Here is an 18,238-nt window from a genome sequence, read left to right on the forward strand (position 1 = left end):
CTGGGGGCGTGGGATGGGATTGGGGGAGTTATGGGAATGGGGGTGGGATAGGGAGGGAATGGGGAGTGGTCCTGCGTGGGCGGGGGGATCTCCTGAGGGGAGGGAGGGAGGGAGGGAAGGAAGGAGAAGGAAAAAAAAAGAAAGAAGGAAGGGAAGGGAAGGGAAGGGAAGGGAAGGGAAGGGAAGGGAAGGGAAGGGAAGGGAAGGGGCTTTGGGATGGGGTGGGATCAGCTGGGACGGGGAGGGGCAGGAAGGGGTCGGATCGAGGGGGACAGGGGCGTCTATAGGGACACGGGGTCAGTAGGGTCTATAGGACGTCAGGGGTTTTATAGTGGGGTCAAGGGGCCTGCAGGAGGGGTCAAGGGTCTATAGTGGGGCCAGAGGGCTTATAGGGTGGTCAGGGGGTCCATAGGGGGTTCAGGGTGTCTGTAGTGAGCAGGGCAGGGTGGTCGGGGGGTCTGTTGTGGGGCAGAGCGGTTTATGGGGGGGTCAGGGGGTCCATAGGGGGTTCAGGGGGTCTGTAGTGGGGCAGGGCAGTTTATGGGGTGGTCAGGGGTTTTATAATAGGGCCGGGCGGTTTATAGGGTGGTCAGGGGGTCTGTAGTGGGGCCGAGCGGTTTATAGGGTGGTCAGGGGTTCCATAGGGTGCACGGGGCTCTGTAGGGCCGGGAGCGGAGCTGTCCGCGGTGCTGAACGCGCGAGAGGGGAACGGGGGCTGTATGGGGGACAGAGGCGCTATAGGGGATCGGGGGGTCTTTAGGGGATCCCGAAGCTCTGTAGGGCTGCTGAGGGATCCTTAAGGGGCTCGGGGGTCTGTGGGGTCGGTAAGAGTGGACAGGAGCCGTGTGGGAACTGGGAGCAGAGCACAGGGGGTCTGGGGTCTATAGGGGATCGGGGGGGTCTGTAGGGGATCTGGGGGGCCTACAAGGGGGTCAGGGCTCCCTAGGGGATCGGGCCTATGGGGCGCTCTATAGGGTCGCTCTGTAGGGTCGCTGAGCGGGGCCGGGAGCCGCGCGGGGCCCGCGAGCGGAGCTGTCCCTGGTGCTGACCCCGGGACCGCACAGCGGCCGCCGCTGGTGCCCGCAGGGGACACCGGGGAGCGGGGAGGCGACATCAGGGACCGTGCCAGTTCGGGGGGCGGGCAATGGGACCCCCGCACTGCCACCCGCGGGATGTGCGGTGTCTCGGTGTTCCCGTGTGTCCCCCACTCCCTCAGTGTCCCCCATGTCACCAAGCGAGGCTGAGGCCACTTTGGTGCCACCACAGGGCCCAGGGGATACCCAGGGCACCCCAACTCCCCGCCATGACCCATTCCTGCCTGTGCCCCCTTCCCGAAATTCCCATCCATCCCAACTGCCCATTCCAAACCTTCCCAACATTCCCATCCATCCATCCATCATCCATCCATCCATCCATCCATCCATCCATCCATCCATCCATCCATCCATCCATCCATCCATCCATCCATCCATCCATCCATCCATCCATCCATCATCCATCCATCCATCCATCCATCCATCCATCCATCCATCCATCCATCCATCCATCCATCCATCCATCCATCCATCCATCCATCCATCCATCCATCCATCCATCCATCCATCCATCCATCCATCATCCATCCATCCATCCATCCATCCATCCATCCATCCATCCATCCATCATCCATCATCAATCCATCCATCATCCATCCATCCATCATCCATCCATCCCTCCATCCATCCATCCATCCATCCATCCATCCATCCATCATCCATCCATCCATCCATCCATCCATCCATCCATCCATCCATCCATCCATCCCTCCATCCATCCATCCATCCATCCATCCATCCATCCATCCCCCATCCATCCATCCATCCATCCATCCATCCATCCATCATCCATCCATCCATCCATCCATCCCAACATTCCCATTCCCAGTTTTCCCTCAACATTCCCATCCATCCCATCATTCCCAGTTTCCATCCCAACTTTCCCATCTTCATCACAACATTCCCAGTTTCCACTCCACTTTCCCATTCCCATCTCAATCCCAACATTCCCATTCCCATCTCAATCCCAACATTCCCGCTCCCCATTTTCCACCCCAACATTCCCAGGTTCCACCCCAACATTCCCATTCCCATCTTCGTTCCTTTGGGGTTTTGGGATACGGCCCTGCCCCAGCCAGGATTTGGGGTTCCAGCAGCTCCCCCGGGGTGTTTGAGCCCCATTCCATGGGGAAAACATTCCCTAAAAACCGAGCAGGATCTTCGCCAGCCTGGGGATTCCCAAACTCCCAGCGGGAATTGTGGCTTTGAGGGACTTCAAAGGATTTCCAAGGATAAGCTGGGCTCGATGCTCCTTTGGGATCCTGCTCCGGATGTTCTGGGATTCCTCTGGCCCCTGCCAAGGCCTGGCCCCTTTCCACGGAAAATGATCCCAAATATCCCCATTGGGCCGCTCCCTCTTTTCCCTGGGCTCATTCCCTGGATAACTGGGATGTGCTGGGAATTCTCAAGGGGGTGTGAGCACAGAATTCCCACATTACTGAGGTTGGGAAAGAATTCCAAGGTCACAGAGTCCAAGCTGGGCCCGATCCCCACTGGAGCCCCGAGTGCCACCTCCAGGGATTCCTGGGACACCTCCAGGGATGGGACTCCAAAGCTCCCTGGGCAGCCCCTGCCAAGGCCTGACCCCTTTCCATGGAAAACGATCCCAAATCCGGGAGCTGGGCCTGCCCTGGCCCAGGCTGAGGCCGCTCCCTCTTTTCCCGGGGCTCGTTCCCTGGAGCAGATCCCGATCCCCGCTGGCTCCTGGCAGGAGCTGGGCAGGGCCACAAGGACATTCCCGATCCCTGCCCCGATCCCAGCAGAGCTGCCCTGGCCCCCAGCCCGGGGCACATCCCACTTTTCCCGGGCTCTCCCTGCACGGATCCCTGGGGGGCTCGGGGCCCTTCCCGAGGCACTGCCAGCATTCCATGGGCAAGGATCCCACCATTCCCCAATCCTGGCGGGGCCTGCCTGGGAACGACACCCCAGCCCATCCCGAGGATCCCTCAGGATCCAGGAGATCCCACGGGCACAGCCCAGAGAGTTTTCCAAGCGTTTCCATTCCCAGCATCCGTGAATTCCACCCTGGGTTGATCCCAAGGATCCACCCGGACTCACCAAAGCTCCGAAAAATGGGAGAAATTCCCACTGGGACAATCCAGCCTGAGGAAAACTCATCCCTTCAATCCTTCCTGCCCTCCTTATCCCAAATTTTCCCTCATCCCTCTCACTGCCAGCTGAGTCCCTCCCACGGATCCGCGGGGTCTCCTCATTCCCAAATCCCCAAATCCCCAAATCCCAGCCCCTCTCCACATCCAACCCCCACCACTTCCCACCCGAACATCAGCTCCTGGAGCAGCAGTTGGAGTGGCTGGAGCTGAGATTCCACACAAAAAAAGGAATTTCCCTTTGGAAGTGGGAAAAGCCAAAGCCGGGAAATCCCAGATCCGGGAGCGCCCGGCACGGCCCAGCCCCGAGCCCAGCCCAGGCCCGATGGAAATCTGGGAAACAAAGGGAAATCCTCGGGAATGAGGGAGCCCCAGGGCCGGCCCAGGGCTTCCAGAACCTTCCCTGAGAATCCCGGGATGAGCCAGAGCCCGTCCTGAAGGAGCCCCAGAGCCGCCTCTGCTCCAGGCTGAGCCCAAATCCCAAATCCAGCTGGAGCTTTCCAGCCGAAATCCCAAATCCAGCTGGAGTTTTCCAGCCCAAATCCCAAACCCCTCTGGAGTTTTCCAGCCCAAATCTCAAATCCAGCTGGAGCTTTCCAGCCCAAATCCCTCTGAAGTTTTCCAGCCCAAATCCCAAATTCCTCTGAAGTTTTCCAGCCCAAATCCCAAACCCCTCTGGAGTTTTCCAGCCCAAATCCCAAATCCAGCTGGAGTTTTCCAGCCCAAATCCCAAATCCCTCCGGAGTTTTCCAGGCCAAATCCCAAACCCTTTCAGTGTTTTCCAGCCCAAATCCCAAACCCTTCCAGACTTTTCCAGCCCAAATCCCAAACCCTTGCAGAATTTTCCAGCCCAAATCCCAAACCCCTCCGGTGTTTTCCAGCCCAAATCCCAAATCCCTCTGGAGTTTTCCACCCAAATCCCAAACCCCTCTGGAATTTTCCAGCCCTTCCCAGCCCTGTTTCCTGCCTGGCCCCATTCCAGCCCCTCCAGGGCTCTCCAGGATTCCGGCTGGGGCCCCACCGGGGCCACCTTTGGAAAATTTGGGAGAACTCCCAGAAAGGTTTGGGATCGCCATCCCCGCAGGGGTTTCCAGCCCCACAGATGGGACACCTGGGGACACGGGGGGGTGGCTTTGCCCTGCTGGATCAATCCCAGGGGATTTTCCAGCCTCAATTCCTCCCCCAGGCAGGCCGGGGTGGCAGCAGCAGCAGCAGCTGGCACAGATGCCACCACCCCCCGTCACCCATCTGTCACCCCCAGCTCCCCCGGCACTTCCGGAGGCTCCGGACATAATCCGGGATCAGGACTGGGCATCGCTGCCACCCCTGAGCCTGGCAATGTCACACGGGGGGGACAGGGTGACCCCAGGAACGGGCACAGCTGGACACGGACAGGGCGGGCCCGGAGTTTATTGGTGACCGTGGGCAGGGGGACACGGTGGCCATGGGGGGACACAGTGACCATGGGGGGACAGGGAGGCCAGGGGGACACGGTGGCCATGGGGGGACAGGGTGGCCGTGGGCAGGGGGACACGGTGGCCATGGGGGGACACGGTGACCATTGGCAGGGGGACACGGTGGCCATGGGGGACACAGTGGCCATGGGGGGACACAGTGGACCATGGGCAGGGGGACACGGTGGCCATGGGGGGACAGGGTGGGGTTTCTAGGGGGGATTTGGGGCCGGGGGTGTCTGTGGGGTGGGCACAGGATGTCTGTGGGGTGGGACAGGGCAGGGGGTGTCTGTGCGGTGGGTATGGGGTTTCTGGGGGGCATTATGGGGCTGGGGGTGTTTGTGGGGTGGGCACGGGGTGTTTATGGGGTGGGACAAGGTACAGGGTGTCCGTTGAGAGGTTTAGGGTGTCCATTGGGGGTACAGGATGTCCATGAGGTGGGCACAGGGTGTCCATGGGGTGGGCACAGGGTGTTTATGGGGTGGGGCAAGGCACAGGGTGTCCATAGGGGTACAGGGTGTCCATGGGGTGGGCACAGGGTGTTTATGGGGTGGGGCAAGGCACAGGGTGGCCATAGGGGTACAGGGTGTCCATGGGGTGGGCACAGGGTGTTTATGGGGTGGGGCAAGGCACAGTGTGGCCATAGGGGGTACAGGGTGTTTATGGGGTGGGCACAGGATGTCTATAGGGGAACAGTGTTTATGGGGTAGGCACAAGGTGCCCATAGGGACACAGGGTGTTTATGGGGTGGGACAAAGCACAGGGTGTCTGTGGAGGGCTTTAGGGTGTCCATAGGGGTACAGGGTGTCCATGGGGTGGGCACAGGGTGTTTATAGGGTGGCACAGTGTGTTTACAAGGTGGGCACAGCCACCAGGTCCCCCTGCCCTGAGCCCCGCTGTCCGTGGCCGGCCGGGGGGGTGGCTCAGGGGGTGTCCCCGTTGTCCCCCTGTGCCAGCAGCAGATCCAGGTAGGCCCCAGAGATGAGGTCCTGCTCCCCGATCCCCAATTCCTGCAGCAGTTCCCGCGCCAGGCGCTGCCCGTCCTCCTCGCTCTGCTCCGGCCGCAGCACCACCTGCGGCCACCCACAGTCACCCAGGGCCACCCGGGGCCACCCGGGGCCACCCGGGGTGCCACCCCCCTGTCCCCTCACCTCCAGCTCCAGGAAGTCCCCGAGCCCCTGCACCCGGTCCAGGTGCAGCCGGGTCTGGCCCAGCAGGAACAGGAGCCGCTCCTTCCTCACCGTGCCCAGCACACCCAGGGACTGCGACAGCACCGCCTGGGGACACAGCGGGTGACAGGGGGGACAGGGGTGGCACAGGGACCCCACAGTGCCCAGGGACTGCGACAGCACCGCCTGGGGACACAGCGGGTGACAGGGGGGACAGGGGTGGCACAGGGACCCCACAGTGCCCAGGGACTGCGACAGCACCGCCTGGGGACACAGGGGGTGACAGGGGGACAGGGGTGGCACAGGGGTGACAAGGTGGCACAGGGACCCCAGCTCTCCCCCAGCCCCGCTCACCTGCAGCCCCTCGGGGTCGGCCGTGGGGGTGATGCTGAACCTGGACAGTTTGGGGCTGGCGCTGTCGGGGCGCTCGTAGAAAATCAGCTCCCCCCGGCCGTCCTGGGGACAGCCACAGGTGAGGACAGGTGAGCACGGGGACAGGTGAGAACAGGGACAGGTGAGGGACAGAGACAGGTGAAAATGGGGACAGGTGAGAACAGGGATAGGTGAGAACAGAGACAGGTGAGAATGGGGACAAGTAGGGACAAGTGAGTACAGGTGAGCACCAGGACAGGCGAGGACAGGGCCAGGGCCAAGCCCCTCCAGCTACCCCTCACCTGCGTCCGGCGCAGCTTGAGCCGCCCCCGCGGCACCCGGAAGAACGTATCGGTCTGGAGCAGCACCTGCCCGGCCCCGGGGCACACCTGGGGCGGCTCCCCCTGCCCGGCCCCGGGGCACACCTGGGGCGGTCCCTGCCCGGCCCCGGGGCACACCGGGCACTCCGGGCCCAGCCCCCGCAGCCTCAGGGCCGCCCTCAGCGCTTCCTCCCGCGCCCTCAGCCTCGCCTTCACCTCCACGTTCCGCCGCATCCCGCCGAGCGCACCCATTGGCTGCCGCGCACGCACCACCTCCCCGAGGAGCCTTTTATTGGTCAGTTAAACTGTCAATCAGCCAACCGCGTTGTTATTGGTTAGAGGCTGCCCGGTGCCGCCCTGGCCGAGCGGGACAGGGCAGGGGCGACCATGGCGGCGGCGGCGGGGGGCCGGGGCAGCGGCAGCGAGGACGGCGATGTCCCCGCCGCCACCCGCCTGCAGGCCTACGCCTGGTGCCGCGAGTTTCTGGCCGGCTCCTGGAAGCTCATCGGCCCGGACGAGTTCGGCATCTGGCCCATCGGGTAGGAAGCGGAACGGGCGAGAGGCGTCCCCCCCCCCGCCCTCTCCGCGGTGGTCTCGTCCCGGGGTTTAGGGAAGCGTCCCTCACAGCGGCCCCAGTTACCCCGGAGCGGTGTCCCTGTCCCCTCGCAGTGTCCCCAGTCCCTCTCCCAGTCCCCTCTCAGTGTCCCCACACCTGTGTCCCTGTCCCCTCGCAGTGTCCCCACACCTGTGTCCCAGTCCCTTCCCCGACCCTCTCCCCTTGTCCCCAGCTGCCCCACCCTGAAGCAGCGTCCCTGTCCCCCAGTGTCCCCCGGCTGTCCCCACGGACTGGGGTCCCGGTCCCTCTCCCAGTGTCCCCATCCACTGTCCCCAGTGTCCCAGTCCCTCTCCCAGTGTCCCCATCTCCTGCCAGGTGCCCAGCACATCCCGAGCGGGGGTGTCGCTGTCCCCCCGTGTCCCCCGTGGTTCCCGGTGCCACTTCGGTGTCCCCCAATGTCCCCTGACCCCCTAAAATCTGCCCAGGCGCATCCTGAGCGGGTGGGTCCCTGTCCCTCATGTCCCCAATGTCCCCAATGTCCCTGTCCCGCAGTGGGGGGCCCAGTAACCTGCTGTACAAGTGCGCGCTCCCCGGGTGTGCCCCAATGTCCCCAATGCCCCAATCCCCAATGTCCCTGTCCCGCGGGGGGCTCAGTAACCTGCTGTACAAGTGCGTGCTGCCCGGGTGTGCCCCAATGTCCCCAATTCCCCAATGTCCTGTCCCGCAGCGGGGGCTCAGTAACCTGCTGTACAAGTGCGTGCTGCCCGGGTGTGTCCCCAATGTCCCCAATGTCCCCAATGTCCCTGTCCCGCAGTGGGGGCTCAGTAACCTGCTGTACAAGTGCGTGCTGCCCGGGTGTGTCCCCAATGTCCCCAATGTCCCCAATGTGTCCCCCAGTAACCTGCTGTACAAGTGCGTGCTGCCGGGTGTGTCCCCAATGTCCCCAATGTCCCCAATGTCCCTGTCCCGCAGTGGGGGGCTCAGTAACCTGCTGTACAAGTGCGCGCTGCCCGGGTGTGTCCCCAATGTCCCCAATGTCCCCAATGTCCCCAATGTCCCTGTCCCGCAGCGGGGGGCTCAGTAACCTGCTGTACAAGTGCGCGCTGCCCGAGCACGTGCAGAGCGTGGGGGACGAGCCCCGGCAGGTGCTGCTGCGCGTCTATGGGGCCATCCTGCAGGTGAGGGGACAGCCACACCCCGTGGGGACCCCAAACCCCATGGGGACCCCAAGGGAACCCCCGGGACCCCAAACCCCATGGGGACCCCAAGGGAACCCCCGGGACCCCCTGGGATTGGGATTTTGGGGTGCCTTCCCACTGGGGTGGGGGTGTTGGGGCCATGCTGCAGGTGAGGGGACAGTGACACCCCAAATCCCAAGGGAGCTCCCCAAGACCCAAACGCCGTGGGAACCCCAAGGGACCCCCTGGGATTAGGGTTTTGGGGTGCCCTCCCAGTGGGGTGGGGGGTGCTGGGGTTTGGGGTTCTGAGGCTCCTTGGGGTGCTGGGTTGGAGGCCCGTTTTTGGGGTACCGTCGCTTGGGGTGCCAGTATTGGGGGTACTGGGTTGGAGGCCCGTTTTTGGGGTGCTGGTGTTGGAGTTCCAGTTTTAGGGTCTTGGGTTTGGGGTAACGGTATGGGGGTCCTGGTTTTGGGGTCCCGTTTTGGGGGTGCAATTTTGGGGTCCCTATCTGGGGCCTCGTTTTTGGGGTCCCTTTTTGGAGTCCTGATTTCGGGTTCGATATTTGTGATGCCGTTTTTGGGGTCCTGATTTGGGGTCCCATGTTTTTGGTGTCCCGATTTGGGATCCCGTTTTTGGGGATCCCATTTTGGTGTCCCATGTTTTTGGTGTCCCAATTTGGGGTCCCATTTTTGGGATCCTATTTTGGTGTCCCATGTCTTTTGTGTCCCATTTTGTGATCCCATTTTGGGGATCCCTGTTTGGTGTCCTGTGTTTTTTGTGCCCCAGTTTGGGATCCCAATTTTGGGGATCCCATTTTGGGGATCTCTGGTTTGGTGTCCTGTTTTTGTGGTCCCATTTTTGGGTCCCGTTTTTGGGCTCCCTATTTGAGGTCCCGTTTTTGGGGATCCCTGTTGGTGTCCTATTTTCGTGGTCCCAATTTGGGGTCCCGTTTTTGGGGATCCCTATTTGGTGTCCCATGTTTTTGGTGTCCCGATTTGGGGTCCCGTTTTTGGGGATCCCATTTTGGTGTCCCGTGTTTTTGGTGTCCCAATTTGGGGTCCCGTTTTTGGGGGCCCCCGTTAGGTGTTCTGGTTTGGTGTCCCATCTTTGGGGATCCTTGTTGCTCTCCCATGTTTTTGTGTCCCATTTTTGGGGATCCCTCTTTGCCGTCCCATGTTTTTTGTGTCCCGTTTTTGGGGATCCCCGTTCGGTGTCCCGTTTCGGTGTCCTGATTTGTGTCCCATTTTTGGGGATCCCTGTTGCTGTCCCGTGTTTTTTGGGGTCCCGTTTTTGGGGATCCCTGTTTGATGTCCCATGTTTTTTGTGTCCCATTTTTGGGGATCCCTGTTTGGTGTCCATGTTTTTTGTGTCCCCGTTTTTGGGGATCCCCGTTTGCTGTCCTGTGTTTTTTGTGTCCCGTTTTTGGGGATCCCCGTTCGGTGTCCCGTTTCGGTGTCCCGATTTGTGTCCCATTTTTGGGGATCCCCGTTCGGTGTCCCGTTTCGGTGTCCCGATTTGTGTCCCCGTTTTTGGGGCGCCCCCGTCCCCCTCGCAGGGCGTGGACTCCCTGGTGCTCGAGAGCGTCATGTTCGCCATCCTGGCCGAGCGCGCGCTGGGGCCGCGCCTCTTCGGCGTGTTCCCGCAGGGCCGCCTGGAGCAGTACCTGCCGGTAGGATCGGGGTCCCCCGCGCCCCCCGGGCCCCCCCGGGCCCCCCCAACGCCCCGTGCCCCCCCAGAGCCGGCGGCTGCGCACCGAGGAGCTGCGGGACCCGCGCGTGTCGGCCGAGATCGCCATCACCATGGCGCGCTTCCACGGCATGGCCATGCCCTTCAACAAGGAGCCCAAGTGGCTCTTTGGGACCATGGAGGGGTGAGGGCGCCTGATCCCGCTGGGAACGGGGAGGGGGACTGAAATCCCACTGGGAACGGGGAGGGGGGACTGAAATCCCGCTGGGAATGGGGAGGGGGGACCAAAATCCCACTGGGAATGGGGAGGGGGGACCGAAATCCTACTGGGAATGGGGAGGGGGGACCAAAATCCCGCTGGGAATGGGGAATGGGGAGGGGGGACTGAAATCCCACTGGGAATGGGGAGGGGGGAGTGATCGATCCTGCTGGGAATGGGGAGGGGGGACCGAAATCCCCTGGGAACAGGGAATGGGGTGAGGTGACCAAAATCCCACAGGGAATGGGGAGGGGGGACCAAAGTCCTACTGGGAATGGGGAGGGGGGACCAAAATCCTACTGGGAATGGGGAGGGGGGACTGAAATCCTACTGGGAACAGGGAATGGGGAGGGGGGACCTGATCCTGCTGGGAACGGGGAGGGAGGACCAAAATCCCACTGGGAACAGGGAACGGGGTGAGGTGACCAAAACCCCGCTGGGAATGGGGAGGGGGGACCCAGATCCCACTGGGAATAGGGAGGGGGACTGAAATCCCACTGGGAACAGGGAGGGGGGACTGAAATCCTACTGGGAACAGGGAATGGGGAGGGGGGACCAAAATCCCACTGGGAACAGGGAATAGGGTGGGAGAGTTCCAAATCCCACTGAGAGTGCAGAATGGGGACCCAAATCCCACTGACAGCAGGAAGTGGGGTCCCCAAAATCCCATTGGGAACAGGGAATGGGGTGGGAGAGCTCCAAATCCCAGCGGGATCATGAACTTGTGAGGGGGGACACAAATCCCGTTGGGATCAGGAAGTGGGGACCCCAAATCCCATTGGGTCAGGGAGTGGGGACCCCAAATCCCATTGAGGTTGGGAAGTGGGGACCCCAAATCCCATTGGGGTTAGGAAGCGTGGACCCCAAATCCCATTGGGATCAGGGAGTGGGGACCCCAAATCCCATTGGGGTTGGGAAGTGGGAACCCCAAATCCCATTGGGGTTGGGAAGTGCGGACCCCAGATCCCATTGGGATTGGGAAGTGGGGACCCCAAATCCCATTGGGGTTAGGAAGTGGGGACCCCAAATCCCATTGGGGTTGGGAAGTGTGGACCCCAAATCCCATTGGGATTGGGAAGTGTGGACCCCAAATCCCATTGGGATCGGGGAGTGGGGACCCCAAATCCCATTGGGGTTGGGAAGTGGGGACCCCAAATCCCATTGGGGTTGGGAAGTGGGGACCCCAAATCCCATTGGGATCAGGGAAGTGGGGACCCCAAATCCCATTGGGGTTGGGAAGTGGGGACCCCAAATCCCAGCAGGTGCAGACCCCCGGGGGTTTCCTGGCTGCTCCCAGCGGGTCCCTTGTGACACAGAGGGGACACTGGGCAGCCTTGGCGTGGCCCTGGGGTGGCCGGGGCTGGGCAGGGAGCTCCGCGGGTTCTGTCCTCGCTGTCCCCGCGCTGTCCCCGGTGTCCCCACTGTGCCATGTCCCCAGGTACCTGCGGCAGATCGCGGAGCTGACGTTCTCGGAGCCGGCACAGCTGCAGCAGCTGGAGCAGCTCCGCGGCTACAACCTGGAGCAGGAGATGAGGAGCCTCAGGTCACTGCCACCCCCTGAGGGTCCCTCTGCTGTCCCCTGTCCCCACCCGGCCCCCGGGGCAGGGATCCTGTCCGTGGTTCTGTCCTTCCCTCTGTGTCCCCATGTCCCTGGTGTCCCCTCTATCTCAGGTCCCCCACTGTGTCCCTCGTGTGTCCCCCTTGTCCTCGCATGCCTGGTGTCCCCTGTGTGTCCCCGTGTCCCTGGTGTCCCCTGTCCCTGGTGTCCCTGTGTCCCCCGTATCCTTGGGGTGTCCCTGGTGTGTCCCCTGTATCCCTGTGTCCCCATTTCCTTGGACCATCTCCGTGTCCCTGTGTCCCCATGTCCCTGGATCCCTGTGTCCCCAGTGTCCCCCGTGTCCCTGTACCCCTGGTGTCCCCATGTCCCTGGATCCCTGTGTCCCCAGTGTCCTTGCATGCCAGGTGTCCCCCTTGTCCCTGTGCCCCCGTGTTCCCAAACCCCTGCATCCCCCGTGTCCCCATAGCCCTGGTGTCCTCATGTCCCCCTGTCCCTGGGCTGTCCCCTAATGTCCCCCTGACCCTGGGCTGTCCCCAAGCTGTCCCCCTGTCCCTGGGCTGTCCCCTCATGTCCCCAGTGTCCTTGCATGCCAGGTGTCCCCCTTGTCCCTGTGTCCCCCATGTCCCCTTCCCTGGCTGTCCCCATGTCCCCATAGCCCTGGTATCCTCTCTGAGCCCCCCCTCCTTGGGGACCGCTGGGGCCCCCCTGTCCCTGGGCTGTCCCCTCATGTCCCCCTGACCCTGGGCTGTCCCCAAGCTGTCCCCTACCCTGGGCCCCTGTCCCTGGGCCCCCCCAAACCCCCACCCTGCGCTGACCCCTGTCCCCAGGCGAACACCCTGTCCCTGGGGGTCCCTCATGTCCCCGTGTCCCTGGGCTGTCCCCTCATGTCCCCAACTACCGCAGCTACAACTACGGCGCTGGGGGCCCTGGGGATTGGGGGGCCCCGGTGGCTCTGCCACAACGGCGTGTAGGGGGTCCGTGGGGCATTTGGGGGTCCCTGGGGCATTTGGGGGCCCCCAAAAGGGCCAAGACCCCATAGAGGCATTTGGGGGGCCCCTGGGGAACATACTGGTCCCTGGGGTGTTTGAGGGGGTCTCTGGGGGGATTTGGGGGTCCCGGGGGATTTGTGGGTCCCAGGGGGGATTTGGGGGTCCCTGGGGGGATTTGGGGGATTCCTGCTCGTATTCCATGACTCCGTGGGGATTTGGGGTTTCACCTCTCTGCTCCATGGGGGGATTTGGGGGTCTCCCCTGCAGCTCTGGTGGGTTGGGGTCACAGTGGGGCAGTGCTGATCCCGTTGGGGTCCCTGGGGGGTCAGTGTGGGCCCCTCAGGGGTTTGGGGGTCACGGGGGGTTAGTGCTGATCCTCGGGGTGTTTGGGGTCACAGTGGGGCGGTGCGGATCCCAGTGGGTTTGTGGGTCCCAGGGGGGTCGGTGCGGATCCCTCAGTGGGTTGGGGTCACGGGGGTTCGTGCTGATCCCTCACTCCGTGGGTTTGGGGTTTCACGTTGGGGTCGGCTGCTGATCCCAGTGGGATTTGGGGCATTCATCCCCTCTGCAGGCTCCCAGTGGGTTTGGGGTCACAGTGGGGTCGGTGCTGATCCCTCAGTGGGTTTGGGGTCACAGTGGGGTCGGTGCTGGTCCCTGCTGGGTTTGGGGTCACAGTGGGGTCGGTGCTGATCCCTGCGTGGGTTTGGGGTCACAGTGGGGTCGGTGCTGATCCCTCAGTGGGTTTGGGGTCACAGCGGGGTCGGTGCTGTGTGACCCCCCCGTTGCAGGGGCTTTGACCTGGGCAATCACTTCTGCGAGTGGGTTTACAGCTACAGCCACGAGGGCTGGCCCTGCTTCCAGGCACACCCCGAGCACTTCCCCAGCCGCCAGCAGCAGGTCTGGGCGCCTTGGGCTCCTGGGGGGGCCTTGGGGATCCCTTGGGGGTCCTGGGGGTGTCCCTGGGGCTGGGCAGGGTCCCTTGGGGCTGGGGAAGGGCATCTTTGGGGTCTGAGGCTCCATTGGGGGGTCTCTTGGGGCCAGAGGGGTCTCTTTGGGGATCCCCTGGGGGGTCTCAGCCCCAGTGCCAACCCCTCCCACCCCCCAGCTCCATTTCATCCGGCACTACCTGTCCGAGTGTTTGGGGGTCCCTTGGGTCGGGGGGTGTCCCTGGGGTGTCCCTTTGGGGTCCCGGGGACGTTCCTTGGAGGGGTCCCTTGGGGCTGGGCGGTTCCGGGGGGTCCCAGCCCCACTCCCAGCCCCCGTGCCCCCTCCCCAGCTCCATTTCATCCGGCACTACCTGCCCGAGGTGTCCGGGGTCCCAGGGATGGCACAGGGGTCCCTTTGGGGCCGGGGTGTCCCTGGGGTGTCCCTGGAGTGTCCCTGGGGTGTCCCTTTGGGGCCGGGGTGTCCCTTTGGGGTCCCTTTGGGGCTGGGGTGTCCCTTTGGGGCCGGGGATGTCCCTTTGGTGTCCCTCTGGGGTCCCATTGTGGTGCCAGCCCCCGTGTCCCTCCCCAGCTCCATTTCATCCGGCACTACCTGTCCGAGGTGTCCGGGGTCCCAGGGATGGCACAGGGCTCCCTTTGGGGCCGGGGTGTCCCTGGCGTGTCCCTTTGGGGTCCCTTTGGGGCCAGGGTGTCCCTTTGGGGCCGGGGTGTCCCTGGGGTGTCCCTTGTTTTGGGGCGTGTCCCTTTGGGGCCGGGGTGTCCCTTTGGGGCCAGGGTGTCCCTTTGGGGCCGGGGTGTCCCTGGGGTGTCCCTGGGGTGTCCCTTTGGGGTCCCCTCGTGGTGCCAGCCCCCGTGTCCCCCCAGCTCCATTTCATCCGCCATTACCTGTCGGCGCTGTCGGGCGGCCCCGGGCGGGCCCCGCAGGAGGAGCGGGCGCGCCTGGAGGAGGAGATGCTGCGGGAGATCGAGCGGTACGGCCGGCTCCGGGGGCATCGGGGGGGCCTCGGTGCCGCTTTCGGGGGTCTCTGTGCCGCTTTCGGGGGTCTCTGTGCCGCTTTTGGGGGTCTCTGTGCCGCTTTTGGGGGTGTCTGTGTGATTTTGGGGGTCTCTGTGCCGATTTTGGGGGTCTCTGTGGCGCTTTTTGGGGTCTCTGTGTGATTTTGGGTTTGCTCTCTTGGGGTCCGCTTTGTGGTTGTCTGGTGTGATTTTGGGGGGTCTTTGTACCTCTATTTGGGGTTTCGGAGCCACTTTTGGGGTCCTCCGGGCCAAGATTTGGGGTTTCTGTGCCCTCATTTGGGGTCCTCCGTGTGGTTTTTCGGGGTCTTTGTACCTCCACTGGGGGTCTCTGTGCCACTCTGGGATGTCTGTGCCACTTCTGGGGTCCTCAGTGGGATTTTTGGGGGGCTTTGTACCTCTATTTGGGGCCCTCTGAGCCACTTTTGGGGTCTCTGTGCCCCCATTTGGGGTCTCTGTGCCCCTATTTGGGGTTTCTGTGCCCCCATTTGGGGTCTCTGTGCCACTTTTTGGGTTCCCTGTGCCCCCATTTGGGGTCTCTGTGCCCCCATTTGGGGTCTCTGTATCCCCGTTTGGGGTCTCTGTGTCCCCATTTGGGGTTTGTGGCGGGTCCCCCATTTGGGGTTTCTGTCCCTCTTGGGCGTTTCTGTGCCGTTTTTAGGCTCCCCTGCCCCACGCCCCCGTCCCGTGGGTGTTTTTGGGGTGCCCGGGGGAGGTTTTGGGGTCTCACCCCCCTTTCCCCCCAGCTTCACCCTGGCCTCACACTTCTTCTGGGGGCTCTGGTCCGTGGTGCAGGCCAAGATCTCCACCATCCACTTCGGGTACCTGGTGAGCCTTGGGGGTCACTGTGCCCCTCTGGGGCCCCACCCCCCTGAACACCCCTCCTATCCCCTTTGCCCCTATTTCCCCTCCCTTGCCCCATTTCTCCCCTTTTTCCCCTTTCCCCTTTCCTTCTCTTTTCCCGATTTGCCCCCCATTTTCTCCCCCTTTTCCCACTCTTTCTCCATTTTTTCCCCTTTTCCTTCCTTCCTGACCCTTTCCTCCCTCCTTCCCCCTTCTCCCTTTTTTCCCTTCATTTTCCCCTTTCCCCTCCCTTTCCCCCCATTTTTCCCCTTTCTTTCCTTTTTCCTGATTTGCCTCCTTTTTCCCTCTTTTTCTCCCATTTTCCCCCTTTTATCCCCCTGTTTCCCCCTTTTCCCTCCTGCCCTGCTCTTTCCTCCCTCTTTCCCCTTCTCCCTTTTTTCCCCCTATTTTCCCCTTTTCCCCCTTTTCTCCCCTTCTTCCCCCCCCCTTTTCCCCCATTTTCCCCTTTCCCCTTTCCTTCCTCTTTTCCCTATTTGCCCCCCATTTTCTCCACTTTTTCCCCACTTTTTCTGCCATTTCCCCCCTTTTTCCTCCTTTTCCCCTCCTTCCCTGCCCTTTCCTCCCTCTTCCCCTTCTCCCTTTTTTCCCTTCATTTTCCCCTTTTCCCCCCATTTTCCCCCCATTTTCCCCCTTTCTTTCCTTTCCCTATTTGCCCCCCATTTTCTCCCCTTTTTCCCCACTTTTTCTCCCATTTTCCCCTTTTTTCCCCCTTTTCCCTTTTCCCTCCTTCCCTGCCCTTTCCTCCCTCTTTCCCCCTTCTCCCCTTTCCCCCTCCTTTCCCCCATTTTTCCCCTTTCCCCTTTCTTTCCTTTTTCCCTATTTGCCCCCCATTTTCTCCTCCTTTTTCCCACTTTTTCTCCCATTTTCCCCTTTCCCCCCCTTCTCCTTCCTTCCCCACCCTTTCCTCCCTCCTTCCCCCTTCTCCCTTTTTCCCCCCATTTTCCCCTTCTCCCCCATTTTTCCCCTTTCCCCTTTCTTTCCTTTTTCCCAATTTGCCCCCCATTTTCTCCCCTTTTCTCACTTTTTCTCCAATTTTCCCCTTTTTATCCCCCCTTTTCCCTCTCCTTTTCCCTCCTTCCCCACCCTTTCCTCCCTCTTTCCCCTTCTCCCTTTTCCCCCTCTATTTTCCCCTTTTCCCCCATTTTTCCCCTTTCCCCTTTCTTTCCTTTTTCCTGATTTGCCCCCCATTTTCTCCCATTTTTTCCCACTTTTTCTCCCATTTTCCCCCTTTTTCCCCCCTTTTCCCTCCTGCCCTGCCCTTTCCTCCCTCTTTCCTCATTCTCCCTTTTTTCCCTTCATTTTCCCCTTTTCCCCCCATTTTTCCCCTTTCCCCTTTCTTTCCTTTTTCCCAATTTGCCCCCATTTTCTCCTCCTTTTCCCTCTTTTTCTCCCATTTCCCCCTTTTATCCCCCTTTTCCCCCTTTTCCCTCCTGCCCTGCTCTTTCCTCCCTCTTTCCCCTTCTCCCTTTTTTCCCTCTATTTTCCCCTTTTCCCCTTTTCTTCCCCTTCTTCCCCTCCCCTTTTCCCCCATTTTTCCCCTTTCCCCTTTCTTTCCTTTTGCCCCCCTATTTTCCCCCCTTTTTCCCCCTTTTTCCCCCATTTCCCCCCTTTTCCCCCTTATCCCATTGCTCTCCTTTTAACCTCTTCCCCCCATTTTTAACCCCTTCCCCATTTTTAACCCCTTCCCCTTTTTGCCCATTTCCCCCTTCTATTCCCCCCTTTTTCCCCTTTTCCCTCCTTCCCTGCCCTTTCCTCCCTCTTTCCTCTTCCCCTTCTCCCCTTTTCCTCCCCCTTCCTCCCCCCTTTTCCCCCCTTTATCCATCCCCCCCTTTTAACCCTTTTTTAACCCTTTTTTACCCTTTTTTGCCCCAGGATTACGCCCAGAGCCGTTTCCAGGCCTATTTCCAGCACAAGGCTCGCTGCTGCTGAGGGGACCCCCCAAATCCCGCCCCGCCGGCCTCTGGGGGGGCGTTGGGACGGTTGGGGGGGTTTCTAACGGTTTGGGGGGGCCCTGACAGTTTGGGGGGCACCACAACGGTTTGGGGGGGGGGGCTGAGCCCCGGGACCCCCCCCGCACCCCGGGACTCGGCAGCAGAGGTGGGTGGGACCCCCCCCATTAGGGTGGGATTTGGGGTGGGGGCTGTGGGGACCCCCAGATCCGCACTCCTGGCCAGTAACGGGGGTTTGGGGTGGGTGTGGGGGGTTTGGGGTGCGGCACAGGGGGTGGGGGACCCCCGTTTGTACCTCAGTGCCCCCCGCGCAGCTCCGGGGCCGGGGGGGCTCCCGGGACCCCCCGTTTCGACAGCAGAATGTAAAACTCAGACCAATAAAGCCGCGCTGGGGCCGGCGCTCGAGTCCGCCTTCCCTGAGCCCGCCCCAAATTCCACCCCTTCAAATTCCCGCCCCAAATCCCGCCCCTCCAAATTCCCCCTCCGCCCCAAATCCCGCCCCTTCAAACTCCCCCTTCCCAAATCCCGCCCCTTCAAATTCCCCCTTTCCAAATCCCGCCCCAAATCTCATCCCCTTCAAATTCCCCTTCCCAAATCCCGCCCCAAATCCCACCCCTTCAAATTCCCCCTTCCCAAATCCCGCCCCCAAATCCCACCCCTTCAAATCCCCCCTTCCCCAAATCCCGCCCCAAAATCCCACCCCTTCAAATTCCCCAAATCCCA

At 61.9% G+C, this 18,238-nt stretch overlaps 2 protein-coding genes across 2 annotated transcripts; one reads left to right on the forward strand and one right to left on the reverse strand.

Moving 5' to 3' along the window:
• Positions 1 to 4,755: 4,755 nt before the first annotated feature.
• Positions 4,756 to 6,768, reverse strand: LOC115910093. Its single transcript, XM_030959933.1, has 5 exons — positions 6,500 to 6,768; positions 6,180 to 6,281; positions 6,072 to 6,089; positions 5,808 to 5,915; positions 4,756 to 5,729 (listed from the first exon to the last, which is right to left on the reverse strand). The coding sequence occupies exons 1-5, from the start codon at positions 6,749 to 6,751 to the stop codon at positions 5,580 to 5,582; spliced, it is 630 nt and encodes a 209-aa protein (XP_030815793.1). The 5' UTR covers positions 6,752 to 6,768; the 3' UTR covers positions 4,756 to 5,579.
• A 118-nt stretch (positions 6,769 to 6,886) lies between these two features.
• CHKB (choline kinase beta) lies at positions 6,887 to 17,599 on the forward strand. The gene is made up of 9 exons (XM_030960864.1): positions 6,887 to 7,056; positions 8,143 to 8,251; positions 9,808 to 9,921; positions 9,989 to 10,122; positions 11,636 to 11,926; positions 13,533 to 13,641; positions 14,553 to 14,659; positions 15,449 to 15,530; positions 17,439 to 17,599. Exons 1-9 carry the CDS (start codon positions 6,905 to 6,907, stop codon positions 17,493 to 17,495), a joined length of 1,155 nt encoding a protein of 384 aa, XP_030816724.1. The 5' UTR covers positions 6,887 to 6,904; the 3' UTR covers positions 17,496 to 17,599.
• Positions 17,600 to 18,238: the final 639 nt, after the last annotated feature.

The sequence above is a fragment of the Camarhynchus parvulus genome, chromosome 1A (genome assembly GCF_901933205.1).
Source record: "Camarhynchus parvulus chromosome 1A, STF_HiC, whole genome shotgun sequence".
NCBI classification, from domain to species: domain Eukaryota; kingdom Metazoa; phylum Chordata; class Aves; order Passeriformes; family Thraupidae; genus Camarhynchus; species Camarhynchus parvulus.

What these genes read in the sequence shown, in the direction of transcription:
- LOC115910093 (XM_030959933.1), bottom strand. Translation starts at nt 6,751, where the DNA reads ATGCGGCGGAACGTGGAGGTGAAGGCGAGGCTGAGGGCGCGGGAGGAA. An exon ending in TCAAGCTGCGCCGGACGCAG is followed by an intron (nt 6,282 to 6,499) that starts GTGAGGGGTAGC and finishes GGCTGTCCCCAG; the next exon opens with GACGGCCGGGGGGAGCTGAT. An exon ending in GGGACTTCCTGGAGCTGGAG is followed by an intron (nt 5,730 to 5,807) that starts GTGAGGGGACAG and finishes GGGTGGCCGCAG; the next exon opens with GTGGTGCTGCGGCCGGAGCA.
- CHKB (XM_030960864.1), top strand. Translation starts at nt 6,905, where the DNA reads ATGGCGGCGGCGGCGGGGGGCCGGGGCAGCGGCAGCGAGGACGGCGAT. An exon ending in TCTATGGGGCCATCCTGCAG is followed by an intron (nt 8,252 to 9,807) that starts GTGAGGGGACAG and finishes TCCCCCTCGCAG; the next exon opens with GGCGTGGACTCCCTGGTGCT. An exon ending in GCATGCCTGGTGTCCCCTGT is followed by an intron (nt 11,927 to 13,532) that starts GTGTCCCCGTGT and finishes CCCCCGTTGCAG; the next exon opens with GGGCTTTGACCTGGGCAATC.